At 39.5% G+C, this 27,633-nt stretch overlaps 1 gene segment (V, D, J or C); it reads left to right on the top strand.

The window, feature by feature from the left end:
• Window positions 1–20,115, top strand: part of LOC126064594 (immunoglobulin heavy variable 4-61-like) — a 197,856-nt gene extending 177,741 nt beyond the window's left edge. The window contains 1 exon segment of the V gene segment in view: window positions 19,784–20,115. Coding sequence covers window positions 19,784–20,115 — 332 coding nt within the window.
• The last annotated feature ends 7,518 nt before the right edge of the window (window positions 20,116–27,633 follow it).

The raw sequence follows: 27,633 nt of genomic DNA, 5'->3' as shown, positions 1-27,633 counted from the left end.
GTCAAAACAGCCTGGTATTGGTACAACAACAGGCACATAGACCAGTGGAACAGAATTGAGAACCCAGATATAAATCCAACCACATATGAGCAGCTGATATTTGACAAAGGCCCAGTGTCAGTTAATTGGGGAAAAGATAGTCTTTTTAACAAATGGTGCTGGCATAACTGGATATCCATTTGCAAAAAAATGAAACAGGACCCATACCTCACACCAAGCACAAAAACTAACTCCAAGTGGATCAAAGACCTAAACATAAAGACTAAAACGATAAAGATCATGGAAGAAAAAATAGGGACAATGTTAGGAGACTTAATACAAGGCATAAACAGAATACAAAACATTACCAAAAATGATGAAGAGAAACCAGATAACTGGGAGCTCCTAAAAATCAAACACCTATGCTCATCTAAAGATTTCACCAAAAGAGTAAAAAGACCACCTACAGACTGGGAAAGAATTTTCAGCTATGACATCTCCGACCAGCGCCTGATCTCTAAAATCTACATGATTCTGTCAAAACTCAACCACAAAAAGACAAACAACCCAATCAAGAAGTGGGCAAAGGATATGAACACACACTTCACTAAAGAAGATATTCAGGCAGCTAACAGACACATGAGAAAATGCTCTCGATCATTAGCCATTAGAGAAATGCAAATTAAAACTACGATGAGATTCCATCTCACTCCAACAAGGCTGGCATTAATCCAAAAAACACAAAATAATAAATGTTGGAGATGCTGCGGAGAGATTGGAACTCTCATACACTGATGGTGGGAATGTAAAATGGTACAACCACATTGGAAATCTATCTGGCGTTATCTTAAACAGTTAGAAATAGAACTACCATACAATCCAGAAATCCCACTCCTGGGAATATACCCGAGAGAAACAAGAGCCTTCACACAAACAGATATATGCACACCCACGTTTATTGCAGCTCTGTTTACAATAGCAAAAAGCTGGAAGCAACCAAGGTGTCCATCAACGGAGGAACGGGTAAATAAATTGTGGTATATTCACACAATGGAATACTACACATCGATAAAGAACAGTGACGAATCTGTGAAACATTTCATAACATGGAGGGACCTGGAAGGCATTATGCTGAGCGAAATCAGTCAGAGGCAAAAGGACAAATATAGTATAAGACCACTATTACAAGATCTTGAGAAATAGTATAAACTGAGAAGAACACATACTTTTGTGGTTACGAGGAGGGGAGGGAGGGAGAGGGTTTTTTACTGATTAATTAGTAGATAAGAACTGCTTTAGCTGAAGGGAAGGACAACACTCAATACAGGGAAGGTCAGCTCAATTGGACTGGACCAAAAGCAAAGAAGTTTCTGGGATAAAATGAATGCTTCAAAGGTCAGCGGAGCAAGGGCGGGGGTTTGGGAACCATGGTTTAAGGGGACTTCTAAGTCAATTGGCAAAATAATTCTATTATGAAAACATTCTGCATCCCACTTTGAAATGTGGCGTCTGAGGTCTTAAATGCCAACAAGAGGCCATCTAAGCTGCATCAATTGGTCTCAACCCACCTGGAGCAAAGGAGAATGAAAAACACCAAGGTCACATGACAACTCAGAGCCCAAGAGACAGAAAGGGCCACATGAACCAGAGACCTACATTATCCTGAGACCAGAAGAACTAGTTGATGCCCGGCCACAACCGATGACTGCCCTGACAGGTAGCACAACAGAGAACCCCTGAGGGAGCAGTAGATCAGTGGGGTGCAGACCCCAAATTCTCATAAAAAGACCATACTTAGTGGTCTGACTGTGACTAGAGGAATCCCGGCGGTCATGGTCCCCAAATCTTCTGTTGGCCCAGGACAGGAACCATTTGCGAAGACAACTCATCAGACATGAAAGGGACTGGACAGTGGGTAGGAGAGAGATGCTGATGAAGAGTGAGCTATTTATATCAGGTGGACACTTGAGACTGTGTTGGCATCTCCTGTCTGGAGGGCGAATGGGAGAATAGAGAGAGTTGGAAGCTGGCAAAATTGTCACGAAGGGAGAGACTGGAAGGGCTGACTCATTAGCGGGAGAGCAAGTGGGAGTGGGGAGTAGGATGTATATAAACTTATATGTGACAGACTGACTTGATTTGTAAACGTTCACTCGAAGCTCAATAAAAGTTAATAAGAAAAAAAAAGTTAAGGTCTCCATAACTAGGTAAAAGTGCTCATCTACGTTGAAAGAGGGGAGCCTGGGTGGGGCAACAGTTAACACACTCAGCTGCTAACCAAAATGTTGGAGATTTGAGTCTACCCAGAGAAGCCTCAAAAGAAAGTGTTGGATATCTACTTCTGAAAAATCAGCCTTTGAAAACCCTATGGAACATAGTTCTACTCTTGACACACAAGAGTTACCATGAGTACGAATTGACTCAGCAGCAACTGGTTTGGGTTAAGATAAAAGAAAGGGGTTTATCTTCCTGAAGTCGTCACCCTGGCTATAACTGATCCAAATTCACCTGCAGCTATGAATTCTCAATCTTTCCCTTTTTGATATACACGTCTATTCCCTGGAGACTCCTCATGAACACAGTTTCTCAGTTCCCACTGTGTGCACAGGCCGGGTGGAGAAGCGAGAGTGTTGACACATTGCAGGGTTGGCAACCAATGTCACAAAACCATTTGTGTATTAATTGTTTAATAAAAAATTAATTTGCTCTGTAAACTTTCACCTAAAACACAATAAAGGAAAAAACAACAACAACAAAAAAAATCACTGACATACCAACCTTAGAATATGTGCTCAAGTCTGTGGGACTCATGTCACACGTGGAGCAGAAGTCTCCACGATCCTAAGCAGAAGTTTGTGTTTTTCTGTATGTGAGCTTCTGTTCTTAACCTGCTCTTAGGACAGAGAAATAATTTTTGTGTTGAATTCTGTAAACTATAGAGAAGGTGAATTATGAGATAATTAATACAAATCTAACTCCAAAGTCTTTGCTTTTTCTCTTGAGTAGAGGGAGGCATACATACTAATTTACTCTTGGCAATAATAAATTAAAAAAATATATATATATGTATGTATGTATTGTGTTATATTTATTATATTTGTTATAATCAAAATGTATTATATATTTAAATACATATATATACAATCAAAAGTAATATGTCAGTATTTAAAATAAGAACGCAATTTAGAAATTTCATATTTCTGGGGAAAATGGTGCTAAGGTAATGTGTGCAAATGGCCAAAGACAGGAGAAAATAATAAAGGATTTAAGTTATGTATAAAAAATCAGACTCCAAAGGACAAATATTATATGATCCCACTTATATGAAATACCTAAAATAAGCAAATGGTTAGATGAAGGAAACCCTGGTGGCGTAGTGGTTAAGTTCTATGGCTACTCACCAAAGGGTCGGCAGTTCGAAACTCTGTGGGGCAGTTCTACTCTGTCCTATAGGGTCGCTATGAGTCGTAATTGACTCGACGGCACTGGGTTTTTGAGTTAGATCAAGGAATAGATTAATGGTTAACAAGAACCTACTAGGTAGTGAGAAATGGGATTGTTAGGAGCCATTGAGTCAGTTTTGGCTCCTAGTGACCCTATGGATAATAGAATAAAATATTACCCACTCCCCTGACATCCTCACAATCATTTCTATGCTTGCGCCCATTGTTGCAGCTACTGTATCAATTCATCTCATTGAGGGTCTTCTTCTTTTTCACTGACCCTCAACTTTACCAAGAATCACATCCTTCTCCTGGGAGCAGATTCTTCTAATACCATGTTCAAAGTAAGTGAGACAAAGTCTTGCCATCTGTGACGGTTAAAGTTGTGTGTCAACTTGGCTAGGCCATGATCTTCAGTGGTTTGACAGTTATGATGAAGTTTGTAGCTTTTTAATGATGTAATCACCTCCATAATGAGATTTGATATAGTGTAATTACCTTCATGATGAGATCTTTTGTGAGCAGCCAATCAGTTGAAAGGGAGTTTTCTTGGGGTGTGGCCTACATAAAATATAGGTGGACTGTCATGGATTGAATTATGTCCCCTAAAAATACGTGTCAACTTGGTTAGGCCATGATTCCCAGTATTGTATGGTTGTCCTCCATTTTGTGATTGTAATTTTATGTTAAAGAGGGTTAGGGTGGAATTGTAACACCATTACTAATGCCACATCCCTAATCCAATGTAAAGGAGTTTCACTGGGATGTGGCCTGCACCACATTTTATCTTACAAGAGATAAAAGGAAAGAGAAGCAAGCAGAGAGTTGGGGACCTCATACCATTGAGAAAGCAGTGCCAGGAACAGAAAGCATCCTTTGGACCTGGAATTCCTGTGAGGAGAAGTTCCCAGGCCAAGGGAAGACTGATAACAAGGACCTTACTCCAGAGGTGACAGAGAATGTCTTCACCTGAAGCTGACACCCTGAATCTGTGCTTGTAGCCCACCAGACTGTGAAAGAATAAATTTCTCTTTGTTAAAGCCATGTGCAGCAGCACTAGATGACCAAGACGTGGACTTTCTGGCAAGGCTCTATGGCTTTTGCTCACTCAGGATCCTGCAGCTGGATCCTGTTCATCCCAGTTCTTGGCACTTCAGCTACCATGTTACCTGTCATCTGACCTTCCAATCTTGTATTTACCAGCACCTGCAGTTACATGAGTCAGGAAAATCTCCAGCCTGACCCATGAACTTGGGACTTTCCAGACTCTACAACCAGGTGAGCTATTTCCTTTATATACATACATATATACACATACCCACATAGATGTATATACTTATATGCTGCACTGATTTAGCTTCTTTAGAGAACCCAGCCCAAGACAGAATTTGGTTCCAAGAATGGTTCTAGAGCAACATAACTGTAAGGACGAATTTTTAAATTGGTTCTCAAATCTAGTTAGTCTTAAAGATGTTAATGACTCTGCTTCTAGAAGTAAAGAGGGTGGTGCTAATCCATGGCATGAGATGACAATAGAAATTAGCAAAATATCACCACCAAAGGATCAGGTATTGGTGTGAGGCAATGCTCTGTGTGATCGCATGTTTGATACCTTTCTACAATTTTGACATAATGAGATGTGTAAGAAAGCTGATTAGTTGGTCCTACTTTCGCTAGACAAAGTGGTGAAAGGAAGAGATGAACTCAAGGCTTCAGAATGAAAGGACAAGTGCCACATAAACAACTAAAATTTTCCACTTTTGCCTTGGAAGAAAACCTTATTTAGTGTAGTAATAAGGATTATATTGTTTAAAACCAAACCCAGAGTTCTATCATAAGAGTGGCTGAAGTACAACACTACCTCAATTCTGAACCTCAGGTGTTGTTTGAAGTTAAAGTGAAGGCATTGATTGGGAAGAATTGGGACCCTGAAATTTGGAATGGGGACCTATGGGCACATAATCAGGAAGCTGGAGACACTGAGACACTAAATTCTATTAAATCACTCCTGCCAACAGAACCAGCCCTCTCACTCTCATCTGAAGAGATTACACCATCTTTGTCTGGTAATCCACCCTCCCCAGTAAAATCTTTAGCCCCTCCACTCACACTTGATGGGATTAACCCAGCTGTGTCTAAAGAGCCTTTTTCTGAGCCATTGCCTGAGGCATCACCTGAGGCAGATGCCTTACAAGACAAGGCTAAGTGTTCTCAAAACACATCCGTACTATCCATTTTGGATTCTAGACCTGTAACTAGACTTAAGTACAGTGAACCCAAAAAGGTGAAGTACAAAGTGTGATGGAGAAAGAGGTATGCTATACTCCAAAGGAACTGCTTGACTTTTCTAACACTTCTAAGAGAAAACTTGGAAATATGAGTCCAATGGCTATTAAGTGTGTAGGGTAATGGTGCAAGGAACATAAAGATGGATCAGCCTGAATTTATTGATGTGGGCCACTACGCACAGATTCTGCATTCAATGTTTCAGCTTGAGAGGATATGAAAGGATCTAATAGTTTATTTGGTTGGGTTGCTGAAGCATGGATTATGTGGTGTCCCACATTAAATCAAGTGAAGTACCAGATCTGCCCCAGTATACTGTAAAAGAAAGTATCCAAAGGCTTAGGAAAATTGGTATGTTACAGTGGATTTATCAGGTTAGACCCATAGACCCATACATGGAGTTCCAGAGGACACAACCTTTACAACAAAGGTGAGGAACAAATTTTTGAAGGGAGGCCCAGCATCCTTGAACACTGCTGTGATTGTTATTTCATGTAAGTCATATTTGACAGAGGGCACTGCTTAACTGAATTAATACACCTAATTACAATAGTACTAATTGCACCCCAAGATGGTAGTTGCCAAGTAGCAGCACTCAATCAACAGAAACAAGACGGGCATAGTTCATGAGATGAACAGCAGAGTCAAAGCAGTAATCAGTATAGTCTAACTAGTAAGGATTTATGGTGTTGGCACTTAGTCTCAGTGTGCCTAGGAGTGAAATAGATGGGAAATCTAATAAGCGTTGATCTATACAAGCAGGAGAACTCTTGGTCAGCCTAACTTGAATCACCAGAATAGAGAATCACAGCCTCTCAGTCAAATCCCAGACTTGAGCAAGTATACAGACCCACAACAACTTGAATGAAGGGTAGGCTGTGTCCCCATGAGGAAGAACCCCAGTGCACTGTCAAAATTTATACTGCCAGTCTTTCTCCTAGCATTGCCCAAAGGGATCTACGGCCTTTTACAAAAGTGATTGCTTATTGGGTAAAAGGATAAAATCAGGTTTTTTTGGATTACTGGATACCGGCTCTGAACTGACACCTGTTTAAGGAGAACCAAAATGTCACTGTGGCCTACTAGTCCGAATGGAGGCATATGGAAGTCAGGATATTAATGGAGTCTTAGATCATGTGCATCTCACAGTAGGCCCAGTGGGTCCCAAAACCATTCTGTAGTGATTTCCCCAGTTCCAGAATGCATAATTGGAATAGATATATGCAGCAACTGGCATAACCCCCATATTGGATCTCTGACAAGTGTAGTAAGGGTTATTATGGTAGGAAAAGCCAACTGGAGGGCATTACTGTCCTTACCTAGAAAAATAGTAAAGCAAAAGCAATACAGCATTCCTGAAGGTATTGCAGAGATTACTGTCACCATCAAGGACTTGAAGGATGCAAGGGTGATGATTCCCACCATATCTCCATTTAACTTGCCTATTTGGCCTGTGGGGAAAAAAAATAAGTGGATCTTGAAGAATGACAGTGGGGTATTGAAAATTTAATCAAGTGGTGACTCCAATTGCAACTGCTATTCCAGCTGTAGTTGGAGAAAGTTAATACATCTTCTGGTACCTGGTATGCAGCAACTGATCTGTTTACTGCCTTTTTCTCTGTTTCAAAGTTATTCCATCTGGCCCCTTCTTCAACTAAAAAGGAGGCACAATGCCTAATGGGCCTCTCTGGATTTTGGAGGGAACATATTCTTCATCTGGGTGTGCTACTCCAGCCTACTTATCAAGTGACTTGAGAAGTCGTCGGTTTTGAGTGAGGCCCAGATCAACAGAAGGCTCTGCAACAGGTTCAGGCTGTCATGCAAGTGGCTTTGCCACTTAGGCCACATGATATGGCTGATCCAGTGAAGAATGAAGTGTCAGTGGCAGATAGAGATGCTGTTTTTCACTTTAGCAGGCACCCATTGGTGAATCACAGCACAGACCTTTAGGATTTTGGAGCAAAGCCCTGTCATCTTTGGCAGATTTTAAGAAACTGCTTTTTGGCTTGTGACTGAGCCTTACCAGAGACTGATCTCTTAACCATAGGACATTCAGTCATCGAGCATCCTGAGGTGCCCATCATGACCTAGCTGTTGTTTGACACACAGGATCATAAAGTTGAATGTGCACAGCAGCACTTCCTCATGAAATGGAAGTGGTATATATGAGATCGGGTCTAAACAGGACCTGAAGGCAACAGCAAGTTGCATGAGGAAGTCTCCCTAACTTCTATGATTTCTGTTTCTATCAAATTCACTTCTATCGCCCCACCCCCCACCCCCCCAGCCTTCACCTCTGGCCTAATGGTGAGTTCCTCATAATCAGTTGACTGAAGAAGAGAAAACTTGTGGCTGTTTTACAGATGGTTCTGCATGATATGTAGGCACCACTTCAAAGTGGACAGTAGCAGCACTACAGGCTCCTTCTAGACCTCCCTGAAGGGCAGTGGTGAAGGGGAATCTTTGCAATGGGTGAGCTTCCAGCAGTGCATGTTGCTGTTCACTTTGCTTGGAAGGTGAAATGGCCAGATATGTGATTGTATACTGATTCATGCGCTGTGGTCAATGGTTTGGCTGGATGGTCAGAGGCTTGGAAGGAACATGTTTGGAAAATTGGAGGCAAGGATTTATAGGGAAGAGGTATGTGGGTAGACCTCTCTGAATGGGTCAAAGGAGTGAAGATTTTGTGTCTTGTGTGAATTCTCACAATAATGTGACCTTAGCAGAGGAGGATTTTAACAATCAAGTGGATAGGTTGATGTATTGTGTGGGAACCAGTCATCTACTTCCCCCAGCCACTCCTGTCATTGCCCAAGGAGCTCATGAACAAAGTGGCCATGGTAGCAGGGGTGGAGATTATGCATGGGCTTAACAATGTGAACTTCCACTCCCCAAGGCCAACTTGGCTACAGTCACTGTTAAGTGCTCCTTCTGCCAGTAGCAGAGACCAACATTTAGTCCCCGATATGACACCATTCCTCAAGGGATCTGCAAGTAACATGGTGGTGGGTTGATTACATTGAACTGTTTCCTTCATGGAAAGGACAGTGTTTTGTTCTTACTGGAATAGACACTCTGAATATGGATTTTGCCTCTCTGCACAAAATGCTTCCACCAAAACTACCATCGGTGGACTTGCAGAATGCCTTATCCACCACCATGGTATCCCACCTAGCATCTCTGCTTCAGATCAATGGACTCACTCCACAGCAAATGAAATGTGGTAATGTGCCCATGTTCATGCAACTCACTGGTCTTACCATGTTCCCCATCATACTGAAGCAGTTGGCTTGATAGAACAATGGAATTGCCGTCTAACACAATCATGGCACCAGCTAGGTGCCAATACCTTGAAGGGTTGGGGGAATGTTCTCCAGGAGGCTGTATATGCTCTAAACCAGCATAGAATATATGCTGCTGTTTTTCCCATAACCAGGATTCATAGGTACAATAATCAAGTGGTAGAAATGGGAGTGGCACAATTTACTATTAGTCCTAGTGACCAACTTGCAAAATTTTTGCTTCCTGTTTCTATGAGCTTATGCTCCCTGGGTCTAAAGGTCTTAGTTCCAAAGGAAGGAATGCTCCCACCAGGAGATACATCACTGATTCCACTGAACTGGAAGTTAAGAATGCCACCTGGCTGCCATGGGCTCCTTATGCCTCTGGATCAACAGGCAAAGAAGAGAGTTACCATATTGACTGGTGTGATTTATCTTGATTACCAAGAGGAAACCAGATTGATATTACATAATGGAGGTAAAGAAGAGTATGTCTGGCATGCAGGAGATCCCTTAGAATATCTCTTAGTACTGCTGTACCCTGTGATTATGGTCAATGGAAAACTATAGCCCCCCAATACCAATATGGCTACTAACGGCCCAGATCCTTCAGGAATGAAGGTTTGGTCACCCCACCAGGCAAAGAACCATGACCAGCTGAGGTGCTTCCTGAGGGCAAAGGGAATACTGACTAGATGGTGGAAGAACGTAGTTCTAAATACCAGTTACCACCAAATGACCAATTGCAGAAACGAGGACTGTAGCTGTTATGTGTATTTCTTTCTTGTATGTGTGCATCAAACATTTTTCTTTTCTTCACTTATAAAATATAAGATGTAAATAGGGCTAGTGTGTTTTCAGTTGTATGTGTGTTAGTTGTATCATATTAGACACGAGTATGACTTTATAGTTGTCTTTATTCAGAGATAACATATGGACTAAGAAGATCTGTATAGATACCAAGTTGACAAGGGATGGAGTGTGATGGTTAAAGTTGTGTGTCCACTTGCCTGGGCCATGATCCTCAGTAGTTTTGCAGTCATGATGGAGTTTGACAGTTCAACAAACTCTTATAAACCTCTCTCTCTCCTTCTCTCTCTCTCTCTCTATATGTATACTGCACTGGTTTCACTACACTGGTTTTGCTTCTCTGGAGAACCCAGACTAAGACACTTTCCATTATTTTTAACAGATACTGAGTATCTATTTGGAGTGATGTGAAAATTTTGCAAATACATAGTGGTACTGGTTGAACAACATTGTGAATGTTCTTAGTGCCACTGAATTTTACTCTTGAAAATGGTTAAAATTGCAAATTTTATATATATATTTGACCACAATAAATTATTTCAACAAAACTTTAAAAATTCATGTATAGAAAAGTGGAGAAAGATGAAAAAATAAGTAGTCATTCTCATTTACCCCCAGCAACTGATCTAGTGAATAACGAATAAAAACAAGCACAGACTTAGATCTCAGAACTCCCTCCAGATGACAGCTATGATGGTTAAGACTGTGTGTCAACTTGGCTGAGCCATTGCTCACATTGTTTTGGTAGTCATATGATGTTGTAATCACTCCCCTGTTGAGATTTGATTGTGATCACACCATTATATAATCTGCTGTGAGTACCTAATCAGTTGAAAGGGAGTTCCCTTGGACATGTGGCCTGCATTCAAATATAAGCAGACATTCTGGCAAGGCTTGGGTCCTTTTGGTCATTCTAAATCCTGCAGCTGGCTCCTGTTCACCTGGGCTCTGGTTCTTCGGACTTGAGCTAGCAGGTTACCTACAGCCTTACCTGCCAACCTTGGGACTCATTGAGCTTCACAGCCTGTGAGCTAGATTTCTGCTCTCTGACCTGCCGATCTTGGATTCACCAATCCCTGCAGCTATGTTAATCAGGAGAAGCCTCTATATTGATCTATGGAATTGGAACATTCTAGCCTCCATACAATGTGAGCCATTTCCTTGATATAAATCTCTCTATGTGTACATATATTTACACACTTTAGTGGTTTTGTTTCTCTAGAGAACCCAGCCTAAGACATCAGCTAAAGTGTTGCAGACTAATGGTGAGGCCGGAAACAGGAGAAAGGAAGAGTGGGGTAGAACAGAGGCTGGGATATCATAGCTGCTGGCACTTGGTGGACTCGGTGCTTTGCAGCCATTTTGGAATGGGAACAGGCAACTCTCTGATTGAAGAACATAGGATGAGAATTAAACTGAGGAAGTTGTAGCCCTAATTTTAAGGTGGCACAAATTGACTGTGGGAATTCATGGGTAGTGTACTTCAGAAGGGGAGAAGGGAGACAATTCTCAGTGACTAAGTGCTTTTGAACGTCACTGAGACCTGAGGTGGACTGCCTCAAGGACCTAGAACATGCCAAAAAGCCTCACAACCCATCCTTCAGCCAGGGCAGGAAAAATACATCAGAAAGGCAACACAGAGGAAAACAATTGACTCCTTGCCCACAACGATACACTGTGGGAGAGCCTGTACAAGGGTACCTATGAGTAAAAGACGTAAAACCCTTCCCACCTTTCTGTCAGGGAAGTCAAGTCACACACGCCACTTAGGTCAGCATCCATGGCCATCAGAAGGAAACCAAACCAAAACAAAACAAAAAAACTCATGCCTGTGCATTGAGCTGCAGAGTTAAAGCAGTCCCAAATTACCCATAGAGTGGTGAAGGAAACAAATCCAAGGAGTACACACAGAATTACAGTCAAATCTCACGAGAGAGAGGGAGTCTAACACATCAACAAAGTCAGCTACTTCAGAGAAAAATCAGCCAGAATACACTTAAAACTTTTCAAATTGTCTAAAAGCTGTTGCAATAGCCTAAAAGCCATTAAATTAACACATATAAAACAGTGAGAGGGCTTGACTCACCACTGAATAAACCTAAAGACAGGAGTGCCCTCTGGTGGTCTTTAGGAGAAGATAGCAGAGCTAAATCTAAAAATTAGAGTTCTCTTGAAAATCAGAAAACATAGATTTTAAAAAAATTTACAAAACATTAAAAACAAAAAAAACCTTCGCTGTCAAAAACCTTCTGACTCATAGAGAGCAAAACTGCGCCTTAGGGTTTCCAAGGAAGGGTGGATGGATATGAACTACTTACCTCTTGGTTTGCAGCCGTAGCTTTTAACAATCAAAATGCCCACATTCAACAACAAGAAAAAATATATTAAGATATACAAAATCACAAGAGAAAAATGACCAATCAAAAGGAAAACACGAAGAAGAGGAAAATTCTCCTATGGCTGTTATTATCAGGTGCCATCTAATCAGTTCTGACTCATAGTGACCCTATGTACACCAAAACAAAATGCTGCCAAGTCTTGTGCCATCCTCACAATCATTATGCTTGAGCCCACTGTTGAAGTAACTGTGTCACTTCGTCTCTTTGAGGGTCTTCCTGTTTTCCATTGACCCCCTACTTTACCAAGCATGATGTCCTTCTCCAAGGACTGGTTCCTCCTGGTAGCATGCCCAAAGTATGTAAGACAAAGTCTTGCCATTCTTGCTTCTAATAAGCAGCCTGGCTGTATTTCTTCCAAGACAGACTTTTTTCATTCTTCCAGAAGTCCATTTTATTTCCAATATTCTTCACCAACACCATAGTTCAAAGACATCAATTCTTCTTCACTCTTCTTTATTCATTATCCAGCTTTCACATGCATATAAGGTGATTGAAAACACCATGGCTTGGATCAGGCACACCTTAGTCCTGAAAGCGACATTTTTGCTTTTTAACACTTTAAAAAGATCTTTTGCAGAAGATTTGTCCTATGCAATGCTTTGATTTATTCACTGCTGCTTTCATGGCTGGTGATCCAAGTAAAATGAAATCCGTTACTTCAATCTTTTCTCTGTTTATCAAGATGTTGCCTATTGATCCAGTTGTGAGGATTTTTGTTTCCTTTATGTTGAGGTGTAATCCATACTAAAGGCTATGGCTATTACCTTCATCCATAAGTACTTCAAGTCCCCCTCATCTTCAGCAAGCAAGGTTATGTCATCTGCATATCGCAGGTTGTTAATGAATCTTCCTCCAATCCTGGTGCTGATTCTTCTTCATATATTCCAGCTTCTCAGATTATTTGCTCAGCCTATAGCTTGTATAAATATGATGAAAAGATATAACCCTGACACACACCTTTCTTGACTTTAAGCCACACAGTATCCCCTTGTTCTTGTAGAACTACTGCCCCTTGGTGTATGTACAGGTTCCTCATGAGCACAATTAAGTGTTCTGGAATTCCTATCCTTCTCAATGTCATCCATAGTTTGTTATGACCCACACAGTCAAATGTCTTTGCATAGTCATCTTCTAATAATCTCTGTTTCTGCCATGACCCATCTGACGTCAGCAATGATGCCTTTAATGATGACCCAGGCTGATCTTGAATATTCTCTGCCCAGCCCGGGAATCAGCCATTTCTCAAAAAAATTTCTGTTCCTTTCATTGGAGAATGGAATTAGAAAACAAGATATCTGTGTTATGTGTAGTCACTGCTACTGGGGTGTCATTTCTTCTAGGCCCCCTCAGCTGACAGAACAAAGAAATATACAAGTGCATACAAACTTATGCAAACACAAGTATCTATAAATATTTCTACATGTAACCATTTATACCTGTATTAAGATAAGCCTGAGTTCATACTGATATCTCCAATTGTCATTCATCACCCTATGGATCAACCAACTAAATAATAAACATGAAAAACTGGCCCCCACCATCCAGTTATTCATTTTATTATTTAGTCGGTTGTATCTATATACGTATAGAGTGTTATCGGAATTGTTAGCCCACATGTCTTTGGGAAACACCTGTATGTACTCGAGTACAGTGCTTGTATGAAGGCCCTTTTGCCATTAGTTTTACAGACTCCCTTCATCTCGAAAGTTACTTGGGTCAGCACATTCATCTCCCCTCAACCTCTTCAGTAAGGTTGTTTCATACATTTGTAACACATTAAATTATCTCATCACTCTCTGAAATCTATCCGGGGATTCCAGACCTCCTAAATTACCTGTTTTTTTAGAGTTTGCATCCAATAAAACTGGCTTTTTGTAGAGTTCTATGGGTTTTGACAAATAAATAATGTCATGTGTCAAACTCTACAGCACTTTAAAAAAGTTTCACTGACACCAAAATCGCTTGTAACTCTTTCAATAAACCCTCCTTCTTCTTATCCTGAACCCCTATATGTTATTCATCCTTTTAAAATCTCAAGAGTTTTGATATTTTCAGGATATTATATATTGGAATTATACAGTTTAGCACCTTTACAAACTTTTCTTTTCTTTTTCATGTAGAAATATACATTTATGATTCATCAATCCCATTTTGAGATGTGATATATATATATATATATTTTTGTGTGTGGGCATGTTTTCAAATCAGTTGCATAGATGTCTTGAATTACAAATGATAGGTCACCTGGAAAGACTATGTGGAAAGACTAACATGATACAACTTTTCTGCATACAACTGACAATATATTAACCCTTTCCCCAGTTGTTGTTAGGTGCTGTCAAGTTGGTTCTGACTCATAACAACCCTAATTACAACAGAACAAAAAACTGCACAGTCCTGTGCCATCCTCACTGTTGTTATGATTGAGCCCATTGTTGTAGCCACTGTGTCAATCCATCTCGTTGAGGGTTTTCTTGTTTTTCACTGACCCTCTACTTTACCAAACATGATGTCCTTCTCCAAGGACTTGGTCCTTCCTAATAACATGTCCAAAGTAACTGAGGTGAAGTCATGCTATTCGTGCTTCTAAAAGGCATTCTGGCTATACTTCTTCTAAGATATAGTTGTTCATTTTTCTGGAAGTCCATGGTATATTCAATATTCTTCACCAACACCATAATTCAAAGGCATCATAGTCCTTACTCATAGTCCAGATTTCACATGCATTTGAGGCAGTTGAAAATGCCATGTCTTAGATCAGGTGCATCTAAGTTCTAAAAGTGACATCTTTGCTTTTTAACCCTTTAAAGAGGTCTTTGCAGCAAATTTGCCCAAAGCAATACATCGTTCAATTCCTTGAATGCTGCTGCTTCCATGGCTATTGATTGTGGTTCCAAGTAAAATAAAATCCTTGACAATGTCAATATTGTCTCCATTTATCATGATTTGCTTCTTGATTCAGCTGTGAGGATTTTTGTTTTTTTTATGTTGAGGTGTAATCTATACTGAAAGATGTAGTCTTTAATTTTCATGAGTAAGTGCTTCAAGTCCTCTTTGCTTTCAGCAAGTAAGGTTGTATTATCTGCATATTGCAGGTTTTTAATGAGTTTTCCACCAAACCCATTGCTGCATTCTTCTTCATATAGTCCAGCTTTTCAAATAATTTCCTCAGCATACAGATTGAATAAGTATGGTGAAAATATACAACCCTGATGCAACGATATCCCTCGACCCATGCCTGTTTTGAATCTGGCTTGAACCTCAGGCAGTTCCCTGTAGATGTGCTGCTACAAAAATTTTTGAATTATCTTCTTGGAAGTTTTACCTGCCTGTGATGTTAATGATATTGTTTGATAATTTCCACATTCCATTGGATCACCTTTCTTTGGAATGAGCATAAATATGGATCTTTTCCAATAGATTGTCCAGGTAGCTGTCTTCCAGATTTCTTGGCATAGGATGAGTGCTTCCAGTGTTGCATTCCTTTGTTGAAATACCTCAACTGGTATCCTGTCAATTCCTGTAACCTTGTTTTTCATGAATGCCTTCATGGCATCTTGGACTTCTTCTTCACTATCATTGATTCTTCATTATATGCTACCTCCTATAATGGTAGAATGTCAACCAATTCCTTTTTGGCACAACGACTGTGTATATTTGGTACAGTGACTCTATAAGGAGCTCAAAGTGACTGGGTAGCATTCTTAACTCCCAGTTTGAAGGAAGCACCATTGTGTCTCCTGTTGGGAACATTCCTTCCTTTGTACCTAAGGTTTTTAGACCAGCAGAGCATAAGGTTGTGGGGACAAAAAGAATCTAAATTCCTTGGTTGATGTTCACTCTTCCTCATAGCCTGTAACTTAAACACTATGATGCCAAGTTAAAAAATTTTATGTTATACTACAAGTACGGGAATAAGAGTGGGAAGGAAACAAAGATAGTTGGTACACATACTTCCACTATTCTCTCACACACACATTTATACCAAGATAATCAAGAAATATTCATAAAAATTATAGTCTTCATTTCTACAACAGGTTAAGTGGTCTTAGCTAACATTTAGAAGTATACTACCTTCCTCCACTAAAAATAACCAAAACAAAAACAAACCCATTGCTGTCAAGTCTATTCCGACTCACAGCAACCCTATAGGACAGAGTAGAACTCCCCCATAGAATTTCCAAGGAGCTTCTGGTAGATTTGAAGTGCTGGCCTTTCGGCTAGCAGCTGTAGCACTTAACCACCACGCCACCAGGATTTCCAAAGCCATTCCATATTCCTTTTGCTCTCCACAAGCACCTCAGCTGGTCTTGCTTCTTTTCCTATGGGGGGTGATCTAAATCTTCATTCTTGAAACGTCTGTGCCATTAAGAGTTCCCCCTGAATTGAATTATTGTAGTGTTATATAGACTTTAATTACAGGGCACGGTGATACTAAGAAATGCCCTAAAGGATCTCCTGTATTCCAGACGTACCCTTCCTTACTTCCAATGCTTAATAACAGTCCAATTTTCCCTTGGTAATCTGAGTCAATCACACCAGCTGGTACAGTAAATCACTTCTTTGCCTATTGATTCACAGGTATGAGGAGCTCAAATTGACTTTGGCATTCTCAACACCCAGTTCAGTGAAATCAATGTTGTATCTCCTGGTAGGAGCATTCCTCACTTTGGAACTAAGACCTCCAGATCAGCAGAGCATAGGGTGGTGCAGACAGGAAGTAAAATTTTTGTGAGTGAATCACTAAGGGTAATAGTGAATGGCAACACTCCCATTTTGATCCCTTGATTCATGGATCTGTGAATCCTGGTTATGGAAGAAAAAGCACCATATATTGGATGTTGATTTAGAGCATATACAGCCTCCTGGAGAACATCACCTCAGGAACTGTAACGTATGTAACAGACTTATTGCCATATAACTGCATGTAATTGAGTTTTCACAAGGCCATTCTGCCATCCTATCAAGCCAGCTGTTTCAGGATGATGATAAACATGGTAACACCAGTGAATTTCATGAGGATGGACCCATTGTTGCATGTCATTTGCTGTAAAGTAAGTTCCTCGATCAGCGTAAATGTTATGTGGAATATCATGATGGTGGGTAAGGTATTCTGTGAATCCACATATGGTAGTTTTAGTAGAAGCAATGCATTCAGGGAAGGAAAATTCATATCCAGAGTAACTATCTATTCCAGTATGGAACAAAAAAGAAAGCCTGCTGTCTCTTTCATTATGGAAGTGTTCCCTGGGTCTCTCCCAGAGTGGATAGCTGTGTCTTATATGATAAATCAATTTTAATATTCCAATCTCCCTAAGCCTTTGGATATCTTCTCCTAGAGTATACCAAGGCAGCTCTGTCATTTACACTTCATTTAATTTGGGCATCTGTTGATCCGTGTTTCAGTCAACCAACCAAACATATAGTTAGATTCCTTTCTAAATTCTTGAACTACCCCATTAAATATAATATCTCTTCTTGGCACATATCAACAACTTTGATGTGATGCAACTTTATGCTAATTCTATTATTATTTCACAACCTTAATATCCATTCACACCCATATCTGTTTATTTCTGCCTGTATAGAGTAGAAAACACATGTAGTGTTTGGGAGCATAGTGCATCACCTTATGGGTTATATTTTGTACCTAATATTTGGGGGCCTGCTGGGACTTGAGCCAAATCATACACCTAAAAGCAAAGATGCGTGGTGGAGGTGGGCCCTGATGATAATCAGATTTGTCTTTCAAGGCACCTGCCTCAGGGGAAATTCTTTAGGCAAAGCACTATTATTAACTTTAAAGAATTGTTATCTTTTCTTCCTTTAAAATTTGGTAGAATTCACCAGTGAGACCATCTGATCATGGTGTCCTCTTTTTCAAAGGTTATTAATTATTGATTCAATTTCTTGAACACATATATGCCTACTAGCATTATCTATATTTGCTTGCTTGGAATTTGGTCATTTGTGTCATTCAAGGCATTGCTCAGTTACCATGTTCGTGGCCATAGATTAGTTCATAATATTCTTTTATTATCATTTAATGGCCATGGGCAAAGTAGCGATGAACCCTATTTTATTTTTGAAGTTGTTAATGTGTGTCCTGTCTCGTTTTCTTGTCTAGCCTTGCTTATCAATTTTATCAGATTTTTCAAAATATGAGATTTTATTTTTGTTGATTTTTCTCTATTGTTTCCTGTTTTCAATTTCTATTGTTACTCCAAATCTTATGTCTTACATTTGATTATTCTATTCTTAATTTTCTCTTCTTCATCTAGTTTCCTAAAGTAGAAGCTTAGATTGCTGATTTTACATATTTTTCTATTTTAATATATGAATTCAATGATATAAACTCCCTTCTAAGTGCTACTTTTGCTGCCAAAGTCTACAAATTTTGATAACTTGTATATTTATACTTGTTTTGTAAAAATATTTTAAATTCCTCTTGAGACTTACTCTTCAACAATGTGTTATTTAGAAGTGCTGTATTTAATCTCCAAATATTCAGTGATTTTCCAGCTTCCTTTCTCTTATGGAATTCTAACCTCATTTCATTGTGATTTAAATTTTCTTAAGGTATATTTGGTGACTCAGGATATACTGTATCTCAGTAAATGCTACACAGTAATAAAATGAGCTCCCATAATTCATTAATTCACATAGAATCAAAAGAAACCTACTTTAAAAAATTGTTGATATTCAGAGAATTGTTTTTGCCTCACTTCCAAAAATCAATACTTGTCCTGTAGGCTGTAATTGTGAAAAATCTTTTGAAATTCTTTATTTTTTTAATTCACCCTGTCTTAGAGACTCTAAGAAACTTTGATTTTCCTGGATATATGAATAAAACCTTGTCCTGAGGTCACTAGGAAAGACAGAGAAATCTCACACACAGAAGACCCTCCTGCCACCACACAAGGGTAGAGGAGAATCACTGTCCACTTAGGCACCTGGTTGGGGCTTGGGTCATGTCCCTCAGGTATGTCTTCCTTCCATATACATGTAGTGAACAGAGGATCCCAAACAAGGGGTAGCCCATACTTTAAAATCATTTGTAACTGTGTGTCCGTTATCTTCATAAGTATTCCCCACCACAAACTGAAGACAATCAACACCAGTCCCAGAAGGTTCTCCTTTACTCTGGACAATGAACCTTCATTGTACACGGAACCCCAATCACTTAAATCTCTACCATGACCAGAGAAATAAGGGAGACCTGCATAAAGGGATGGTACCCAGGACCAGAAAAATAGGTGGAGATCTGCATAAAGAGATGGCCCCAGGAACCCTAGTCCTGTCCTCATCCGATTGCACTCTTGTAGCTGCAGGGCGGCCCACATGCAAATGTCTTTCAGTCAAGGAAGGAAAAAGAGCTTTAAGTCTGGACAGCTAAGTGCTATTTCTCACTCTGGGCTGGGGTTTCTGAGAAAGCAAGGACCCTCCAGGAGAAAAATATGACTAGGCTGTGCCTCTTCCTCTGCCTGGTGGCTGCAATCCCAGGTAAGATTTTCCAGGATTTCAGGGATGAGGTTGTGGGCTGTGGTGTCTGCCTGGGACTCACTGTTGTCTTCCTTGTTCCCAGGTATCCTGTCCCAGATGCAGCTGAAAGAGTCGGGCCTGGGACTGGTGAAGCCCTCACAGACCCTCTCCCTCAATTGTGCTGTCTCTGGATTTTCCATCACAACTAGTTATTACTGTTGGCACTGGATTCGCCAGTCCAGAGAGAAGGGGCTGCCGTGGATTGCGATTATATGTTATAATGGTGGCACTGACTACAATCCATCCTTCAAGAGCCGCACCGCCATTTCCAGAGACACATCCAAGAATGAGTTTTCACTGCAGCTGAATTCTGTGACAGCTGATGACACGGCTGCGTATTACTGTGCAAGAAGCACAGTGAAAGGAAGCCAGTAAGATCTCAGACAGAAACCTCCCCACAGAGTGGCAGGGAGAACTCAGGACCCACTGTGTTCAACAACCCAGCTTAAGGCACAAGGATAGTGTTTGAAGAATGAAAGAACAGGAATTTTTTTTTGGAGGGGGGTTTGCTCTTTGATCTTTGTTTATCTTCTCTGAGCAGATGGTTTCCCCTGGGACTGCCTCCTCCTTCATGTCTTCAAGTCAATTTATTGTAAATACAAAACAAAACAACAAACAAAAAATTTTAAAAAGATAACAATGTTTCTCCAAAGGACATTTCGTATGGCCGATAAGCCCAGGAAAAGTTGTTCAACATTATTAGTCATTGCAAAAACAAACAAACAAAGCACAAACACATTGCCATCAAGTAGATTCCCACTGACAGCAGTCCTATAGGACAGAGTAGAACTGGCCCATAAGGTTTCCAAGGAGAGGCTGACTGATTCAAACTGCTTGCTGACTTTTAGTTAGCTCCCAAGCTCTTAACCACTGTGCCACCAGTGCTCCTATTTATCATTAGGATAAAGCAAATCAAGACCACAGTGAGATAACATTTTACAGCTATTAGAAAGGCAAGTATAAAAATGATTGAAAAATTACAAGTATTGGTGAGGATATTGAGAAATTGGATCCCCTGTTTTGTTTTCCTTCTCCCCTCCCCCTCTGCCCCCAGGTGGGAAAATTAAGTTAAACCTCTTTGGAAAACAGTTTGGCTTCTCCACAAAAAGTTACACATAGAATCACCATATGACTGAGCAATTTCATTCTGGGCATGCACCCAGAAAATTGAACGCGGGGACTCGAACAGATACTTTTAAATCAAAGATTCCAAACCAAAACCAAACCCATTGCCGTCAGGTGAATTCCAACTCAAAGTGACCCTAAGGCCAGAGTAGAACTGCCCAAGAGTCTCCTAGGAGCACCTGGTGGATTTGAACTGCCAAACTTCTTAACCACTGTGCCACCAGGGCTCCAACCAAAGCTTGTTGCATTATTATTTACAATAGCTAAAAGGTGAAGACAACCCAAGGTCCATTAACAGATGAATTGATAAACAAAATACTGCATATGTAAAAAAAATATTGCATATGTATACTATGAAATATCATTCCGTACAAAAAGGATTAAAGTTATAGATGCTATGAATTGGATCAACCTTGAAAACATTATAGTAAATGAAACAAGCCAGACACAAAGCAACAGATATTATATGATCTCACTTACCTGTACTATCTAAAATAAGCAAATTTATGTAGACAGAAAGTAGTTTGGTGGTTATTACGGGTTGGAGGGGTGCCTAAGGGCAAGTTGGTTCCTGATGGCTACCAAGGTTCTGAAAGGGTTGATGAACACATTCTAGAAATAGATAATGGTGATGGTTGTGGAACATAGTGAATATAATTAATGATACCTAATTGCACATGTAAAAATTGTTAAAATAGCTAGTTTTATCCTATATATATATATATAACCACAATAAAATTAAAGCAATAACAACAAAAAATTCACAAAGCTTCCAGGTGCATAATTACATTGCATGTGAAGGGAATTTGCCTGTGCCTGAAGGTAGCAATTGCAGATTGGCCTTTCTTATTAAAACTACTTTATTTTAATCAAATGCACTTATATAATAGGAGTCCCACATTACTTCATTCATTTTCCTTCAAGTGGAAACAATTCTACTTTAGGAAATAGATTTACCTTCAGAGAATCATTTTTGTCTCCATTCCAACTGTAGTACATAGCATCATGTGTGCTGTGGTTGTGAAAACCTTTGTGTAATTTTATTTTTTTTTTATTTAATGTATTTTAAATGAAAGTTTACAGTTCAAGACAGTTTCTCCTACAAAAACTTATACATGCATTGTTATGTGACCCCAGTTCCCCTCCCTAAAATATGGCAGCACACTCCTCCTCTCTACCAGGTATTTCCCATGTCCATTTAACCAGCTCTTGTCCCCTTCTGCTTTCTCATCTCACCTTCGGGCAGGAGGAGCTGTCCATTTATTCTCACGTATCTACTTGAGCCCAAGAAGCACACTCCTCACCAGTATCATTTTATGTCTTATAGTCCAGTCTAATCTTTGCCTGAAGAGTTGGCTTCAGGAATCGTTTTAATTCTGGGCTAACACAGAGTCTGGGGGCTATGCCTTCTGGGGTCCCTCCAGTCTCAGGCCATCAAGTCTGGTCTTTTTACTAGAATTTGAGTCCTGCACCCCACTTTTCTCCTGCTCCCTCAGGAACTCTCTGTTGTGTTCTCTGTCAGGGCGGTCATTGCTCTTCTGATCTCAGGCTGTTGGACTCTCTGGTTTATGTGGCGTTTTCTGTCTCTTGGGCTCATATTTACCTTATGTCTTTTGTGTCCTTCATTCTCCTTTGCTCCAGGTGTATTGGGAACAATTGATGCATCTTAGATGGCTGCTTGCTAGCTTTTAAACCCCCAGACATCACTCACCAAAGTGAGATGCAGAATGTTTTCTTAATACACTTTGTTATGTCAATTGACCTAGATGTGCCCTGAAACCATGGTCCCCATACCCCCACCCCTGATACTTTTTCCCTCAAAATGGCCGGTTGTATTCAGGAAACTTTTTAACTTTTGGTTTAGTACAGTTGTCCTGACTTCCCCTGTATTGTGAGTTGTCCTTCCCTTCACCTAAAATAATTCTTGTCTAATACCCTGGTGGCTTAATGGTTAAGAGTTTGGCTGTTAACCAAAAGGTTGGTAGTTCAAATCCACCAGGTGCTCCTTGGAAACCCTGTGGGGCAGTTCTACTCTGTTCTATCTGGTCACTATGAGTAAGGAATCAACTTGACAGCAATGGGTATGGGTATCTAGCTGGTGATAACCCTATCCCTCCCTCTCCACACTTATAACCATCAAAGAATATTTTCTTCTGTGCTTAAACCTTTTCTTGAGTTCTTGTAATAGTGGTCTCATACAACATTAGTCCTTTTGTGACTGACTAATTTCCCTTAGCATAATGCCTTCCAGATTCATCCACGTTGTGAGATGTTTCACAAATTAATCATTGTTCTTTATCTTTGTTTAGTATTCCATTGTGTGAATATACCATAATTGGCTTATCCATTCATCTGTTGATGAGCACCTATTTCCATCATTTTGCTATTGTGAACAGTGCTGCAATGAACATGGGTAAGCATATATCTATTCATGTGAGGGCTCTTATTTCTCTAGGATATATTCCAAGAAGTGAGATTGCTGGATCCTATAGTACTTCTATTTCTAGCTTTTTAAGGAAGCAACAAATCAATTTCCAAAGTGGTTGTACCATTTTACATTCACACTAGCAGTGTATAAGTGTTTCAATCTCTCCACAACCTTTCCAATATTTATCATTTTGTGTTTTTTGGATTAATGCTAGCCTTTTTGGGGTTAGATGGTATCTCACTGAAGTTTTGATTTGCACTTCTCTAATGGATTATTATTATTATTATTTAATGATCATGAGCGTTTCCTCATGTACCTGTTAGCTACAGGAATGTCTTCTTTGATGAAGTGCCTGTTCATATCCTTTGCCCATTTTTTAATTGTATTATTTGTCTTTTACTTATGGATTATTGGAGGTTTTGCAGTCTCCTGTAAATTTTAGAGACTAGATGCTGATTGGATTTGTCATAGCCAAAAATTTACCCCGGTCTGTAAGTTGTCTTTTTACTCTTTTGATGAAGTCTTTTGGTGAGCATAAGTGTTTGAGTTTTAGGAGCTCCCAGTTGTGTAGTTTCTTTTCTGGTGTTTGTGCATTGTTAGTAATGTTTTGTATACTGTTTATGCCATGTATTAGCACTCCTAGCATTGTCCCTATTTTCTCTTCCATGATAAAAAAAAACTTAGAAAAAAAAGGGTAAATATTAAGGTAATCACGAAGGACACTAACAATTTTACACATCAAAATAAAAAAAAAAAGAAAAACATAAAGACTCAGCAAACACAAAATCTACAACAATGAAAAAGATGGAAAGAAAGTATATAAAGAAAAAAGACTCAGCACAAGAAAATTAAGTGGAATAAAGAAATTTCAACACTCAAAAAAAGACATCAAAATGACAGCACTAAATTCATACCTATCAGTAATTATGCTAAAAGTAAAGGACTAAATGCACCAATAAAGAGATAGAGAGTGGCAGAATGGATTAAAAACGTGATCCTTCTATATGCTGCCTACAAGAGACACACTTTAGACTTAAAGACATAAACTAAAACTCAAAGGATGGAAAGAAATATATCAAGCAAACAGCAATCAAAAAGAGCAGAAGTGGCAATATTAATTTCAGACAAAATAGACTTTAAAGTAAAATAATAACAACAATGAAAAAAACAAGAAAAAAATGACAGAACAGCATCTTGCTCAAAAACTACTGGGTTATAGAAGAAATTAAGGATGGAATAAAGATGTTCACAGAATCAAATAAGAGTGAAAAAATATCCTATCAGAACCTTTGGGACACATCAAAAGCAGTGCTTAGAGGTCTATTTACGGCAATAAATGCACACATCTGAAAAGAATAAAACGTCAAAATCAAAGCATTAACCTACAACTCAAACAAATAGAAAGAGAGCAGCAAAAGACATCCTTGGAAACCAGAAGAAAGCACATAGTAAAAATTAGAGCAGAGTTAAATGAAATAGAGAACAGAAAAACAATTGAAAGAGTTAACAAGATCAAACGCTGGTTCTTTGAAAAGATCAACAAAATTGATAAATCATTGGCCAAACTGACAAAAAAAAAAAGGAGAAGAAACAGATAACTCCAATAAGAAATGAGATGGGAAATATCACAACAGTCCCAACTGAAATTAAAAGACTCATAACAGAATACTATGAAAAATTGTACTCTAACAAATTTGAAAACCTAGAGGAAATGGACAAATTTCTAGAAAAACTCCACCTGCCTAAACTAACACAAACAGACATAGAACAACTAAATAAACCTATAACAAAAGAAGAGTTTGAAAAGGTAATTCAAAAACTCCCAACTTAAAAAAAAAAACCCTGGCCCTGATGGCTTCACTGGAGAATTCTACCAAACTTTCACTCCTTGGAATACATCCTACAGAAATAAGAGCCCTCACACAAAAGCATATATGCACACACATGTTCATTGCAACACTGTTTACAATACCAAAAAGATGGAAACAATTTAGGTGCCCATCTAGGGACAAAAGCATGAATAAATTATGATATATTCACACAACAGAATACTACACAATAATAAAGAACAACAATGAATCTGTGAAACAGCTCTTAACGTGGATGAATCTGGAACACATTATGATGAGCGAAATTAGTTACTCAGAGAAGGACAAATATTAGATAAGACCACTATTAAAAGAACTCAAGAAAATGTTTAAACACAGAAGAAAACATTTTTTGATGGTTATGAGGGTGGGGAGGGAGGGAGTGGGGTGTTCTCTAACTAGGTAGTAGATAAGAATTAGCTGAAGTTAAGGACAACAGACAATACAGGGGAAGTCAGCACAACGGGACTAAACCAAAAGCTAAGAAATTTCCTGAATACAAACAAACACTTCAAAGGACTGAATAGCAGGGGAGGATGTCTGGGGACCATGGTTTCAGGGGACATCCTGGTCAACTGGCATGACAACGTGTATTAAGAAAATGTTCTGCATTCCACTTTGGTAGGTAACGTCTGGGGTCTTAAGAGCTAGTGATCTATCATCTAAGATAGATCAATTGGTCCCAAACCACCTGGAGCGAAGGAGAATAAAGAGCTCTGAAAACACAAGGAAAATATGTGCCCAAGAGACAAAAGGGGTTACATAAACCAGAGACTCCATCAGCCTCAGACCAAAAGAACTAGATCGTGCCCAGCTACCACTAATGACTGCCCTGACAGGGAACACAACAGAGAGTCCCTGAAGGAGCAGGAGAAAAGTGGGATGCAGAACTCAAAATCTAGTAAAAAGATCAGGCTTAATTATCTGACTGAGACTGGAGGGACCCCAGAAGACGTGGTCCCAGACTTTCTGTTAGCCCAGAACAGAAACCATTTCCAAAGCCAACTCTTCAGAGGAAGATTATGTCTTATAGTTCGGTCTAATCTTCCTCTGAAGAGTTGGCTTCGGAAAAGGTTTCAGTTCTGGGCTAACAGAAAGTCTGGGACCATGTCTTCCGGGGTCCCTCCAGCCTCAGTCAGATAATTAAACCTGGTCTTTTTACTAGAATTTGAGTTCTGCACCCCACTTTCCAAAGCCAACTCTTCAGAGGAAGATTAGACTGAACTATAATTTTATAAGACATAAGGAAACCCTGGTGGTGTAGCGGTTAAGAGCTACGGCTGCTAACCAAAAGGTAAGCAGTTCGAATCTGCCATGCGCTCCTTGGAAACTCTATGGGGCAGTTCTACTCTGTCCTATACGGTTGCTATGAGTCGGAATCAACTTGATGGCAATGGGATTTGGTTTTTTGATAAGACATAAAATGATTCTTGTGAAGAGAGTGCTTCTTAGCTCAAGTAGATACTTGAGACTAAATGGGCAGCTCCTACCTGGAGGCGAGACGAGAGGGCAAAAAGGAACAGGAACTGCTTAAATGGACATGAGAAATCTGGGGTGAAAACAAGGAGTGTGCTGTCACATTTTAGGGAGAACAACTAAAGTCACATAACAATGTGTGTATATATATATATATTTTAATGAGAAACTAAAAAAAAAAAAAAAAAACAGCAAAATATGTTTCTGATATTAGCCTTGATTATCTGAGATCAGGACTGATATCCCTTGTTCCATGTTGTCTTCTGAATCCAGCTTGAGTTTATTGAAGTTTCCTGTCCATGTACTGCTGCAACACCTTTTGAATGATCTTCAGCAAAATTTTACTTATATGTGATATTAATGATATTGCTTGGGTTACCTTTCTTTGGAATGGGTACAAATATGGATCTTTTCCAGTCAGTTGGCCATATGGCTGTTCTAAATTTCTTGGCGTAGATAACTGAGCACCTCAAGTACTGCATCTGTTTGTTGAAATATCTCAATCGGTATTCGGTCAATTTGTCTGTCTATCATGTCAGTTTGTTGTGTCCATCAGTTAGTAGTACAGCGGTGGCTTGCATGTTGTTGTGATACTAGAAGCTTTGTCACTGGTATTTCAAATACTAGTACGTCACCTTTGCTGGACAAGTTTCAGTGGATCTTTCAGACAAAGACAGACTAGTAAGAAGGACCTGGCAGTCTACTTATGAAAAAAATTGGCCAAACATTATGGATGGGGAGAAGATTGTCTGATATAGTTCCAGAAGATGAGCCCCATGGGTTGGAAATAATTAAAAATACCACCAGGAAAGAGCTGCCTCTTCAAGGTAGAGTCGAACTTAGTAACCTGGATAGAGTCAAGCTTTCTGAACATTCATTTCCTGATGTGGTACAACTCAAAATGAGAAAAAACAGCTATAAACATACATTAATAATCGGAACAAGGAATGTGTGAAGTACGAGTCTAGGAAAATTGGAAATCATCAAAAATGAAAT

This window comes from Elephas maximus, chromosome 21, assembly GCF_024166365.1.
Source record: "Elephas maximus indicus isolate mEleMax1 chromosome 21, mEleMax1 primary haplotype, whole genome shotgun sequence".
NCBI lineage: Eukaryota > Metazoa > Chordata > Mammalia > Proboscidea > Elephantidae > Elephas > Elephas maximus.
Note: the sequence above shows the minus strand (reverse complement) of the source record. Positions and strands in the feature narration are given on the sequence as shown.